This window comes from Plasmodium reichenowi, chromosome 14 (genome assembly GCF_001601855.1).
Source record: "Plasmodium reichenowi strain SY57 chromosome 14, whole genome shotgun sequence".
NCBI classification, from domain to species: domain Eukaryota; phylum Apicomplexa; class Aconoidasida; order Haemosporida; family Plasmodiidae; genus Plasmodium; species Plasmodium reichenowi.
The window spans coordinates 1890783-1893639 of record NC_033659.1 but is presented as its reverse complement, the minus strand read 5'-3'; the positions used below and the strand labels follow the sequence as shown (position 1 = coordinate 1893639).

Here is a 2857-nt window from a genome sequence, read left to right as displayed (position 1 = left end):
AAATGTTATTCTTAATTTATTTTTGTAATTAAAAACAAGATATATTAATTATAAAAATTTACAACTTTTTAAATATCCAATATATTACATTCCATTTTATATCTTATATTTTTACAAAGTACAATTGTTCTACACCCAAAAAAAAAAAAAAAATATAAATAAATAAATAAATAAATATATATATATATATATATATATATATTTAATGTAAATGTATTTATGAAATATTAAGCCTTTAATACAATAATACATATATAGATCGTCATACACATTTTATAACACTATACATATATATATTTAAGGTTTATATATGAACGCAAAAAAAAAAAAAAAAAATAAAAAAAAAACATATACATATATATATATATATATATATATTATAAATCTTCATCGATATTTATAATAATTTATTTTTATCAACTTTTAAAAGTTTAATGTTCCAAAATTTTATTTTTGTATACCTTTTGTCTCATTTCATATTTCCTTTTTCTTTTTTTGAGCAAATTATTTTATAATTTTATAAGAACACTATAGTAATTAATGTCAAAATGAAAGGTATAGCGTTTCGCCTTTTCGTTTTTGTTCTTTTCGTTTATATTACCAATTATAATGTGACATATGGCCAAATATGCACATCGGATATATGCCAAAAGTGCTGTCATCCTACGAACGATGGTTTTTCTTTTTTATTAAAAAAAATAACAATAAAAGATACAAAAAAGAAAATGACACATTATCATACATACATCTATATTTTTTTCTTCTGTTAAATTTTCTTTTTTAGGGTGTGAAAATAATTTTTATAAAACTATCAGAGGAAATTATTATACCGATAGAACATATTGCCAACAGTGTGATTGTAAAAATCCCGAAACAGGTATATGAGAACATGATAAAAAATTAAATAAAATAAGAACACACAAATTAATATAAATATATGTATATTTTCCAGAAATATATTTGACACAAAATAATTTTTATATTAAGAAAATATACGACACGTTCATATAATTTAACATATTTTGTCCTTATTAACATGAAAATAAAAACAATGTAATATATAATATATATATATATATATATATATATATATATTTATTTATTTATTTTTTTTTTTTTGATCGTATTAAGGATGTGGGTGGATAGCTCAAAAATATGAAAAAGTAAATTGTACCAGCTGTTCGTTTCTCAAACATGCTTCAATTAAGTATAATAAAACATATTAAAGTTATACCATTTATTTTTTTATGATTATAGCATTTAAATCATATAATATATATATGTACAAATAATTTATAGAGTAAAATATTTTGATACCTGTGGTTGTGGCCATAAACTAAAACATGGAACTTTAAGAATTAACATTTAAAAGGTTATGTTTGACTTAGATCTTCAGGTTAGTATTATAAAATATATTACCCACAAATCATTTCTATAAGCAAACATAAGGTTTTCTTTCATAATTTATTTTTATGTATAATATTATTTTTATTTCTTTTATTGTTTTTATTTTTTTCTTGTAATTATTAAAACGAGTATGTTTCATTTTTGTGCATAAAATGAGAAAATATAAATGCATATATATTTTGTGTAGTTTAATAAAGTATGATGATGATGCAAAGCGGATATGAAAATACACATATATATATATATATATATATAAATTTTATGAAGTATAGACAAAATGTTATTATAAATATAAAATTTTTTTTTTTTTTTTTTTTTTGTTAAAAAATGTTGCTTCGTTCATAAGACATTTGTTAATTAATAAAATAAGCCTTATGAATTTTTTTGGTAAAAAAATAAAGAAATATGAAATCAATTTGATCTACATTTTGCCCAACACATCGTTCTAGGAAAATTACTGATGGTACATTTTTCTCTTCTTCTTATATACACAGGATCTGAGACATAACTTAGTGTTGGTAAACGATATTTTTCACTTAATTTCATATCGGGAATTCTTTCATAATAAGGACCTTGAGCATAACTCACTAATGGAACATCATATAATATATTCTTTGTATAAAATTCTGTATCTATTTGATGATAATATAAATCAGGGTTATTATAAGAATTTAATATAATCCGTTCTGTTGGGATATATGGAAAGCTAGAAGTGCCTTCATTGTTATAAAGATTGTCAAGATCGTTGTAGGTGTATGTTCTTTCAGTAATTTTTACCTCATCTCGTTCTAAAAATTTAAAATAAATAAATAAATAAACATATATATAATAAAATTATGTTATCTTATAACCGTACATATTTATAATCATTTTAAAACTTCAATAAATAACAAATACTTGTACGAAAAAATAGAAAATAAATAATATAATAGAACACATATGTATTATTATTTTTTTATTATAATTAAATATTCACCACAACAACAATTACATGAATTGCAAGCTGAACAAGTAGACTTCTTAAATAAATTCATTTTTTATATATTTCGTATGAAACAAAAAATATATACATATATATATATATATATATATATATATATATCGGAAAAGAATAAATATTGTATTTATGTGTATGCCACTATTTTTATCTTACCATTTTAAAATTGAAAAAATTACAATTTTTTGTAAAAAAAAAAAACTAAAAAATGTGTAATTTTATAATAAAAGTTAGATAATGCTAAAATATTTTTGTAGAATGTGACAATTAAAAGAAAATATATATATATAATTTCTTTTTATTTTATAACCTTCATTTTAATAAGATATTTATTTTGTTTTTCCATTTGAACAAATATAAAGTAAATAAGTTGTATAGTAAATATAAAAGAAGAAAAGATATATATATATATATATATATATATATATATATATATATATATATATATATGAA

The 2857-nt window shown here is 19.1% G+C and overlaps 2 protein-coding genes across 2 annotated transcripts; one reads left to right on the top strand and one right to left on the bottom strand.

The window, feature by feature from the left end:
• Window positions 1-548: 548 nt before the first annotated feature.
• PRSY57_1446900 (hypothetical protein) lies at window positions 549-1369 on the top strand (the record flags this gene model as incomplete). The annotated part of the gene is made up of 4 exons (XM_012910065.1): window positions 549-675; window positions 785-877; window positions 1132-1207; window positions 1300-1369. 4 exons carry the CDS (start codon window positions 549-551, stop codon window positions 1367-1369), a joined length of 366 nt encoding a protein of 121 aa, XP_012765519.1.
• A 449-nt stretch (window positions 1370-1818) lies between these two features.
• On the bottom strand, window positions 1819-2441 carry PRSY57_1446800 (hypothetical protein; the record flags this gene model as incomplete). Its single annotated transcript, XM_012910064.1, has 2 exons — window positions 1819-2195; window positions 2384-2441. 2 exons carry the CDS (start codon window positions 2439-2441, stop codon window positions 1819-1821), a joined length of 435 nt encoding a protein of 144 aa, XP_012765518.1.
• Between the last annotated feature and the right edge of the window lie 416 nt (window positions 2442-2857).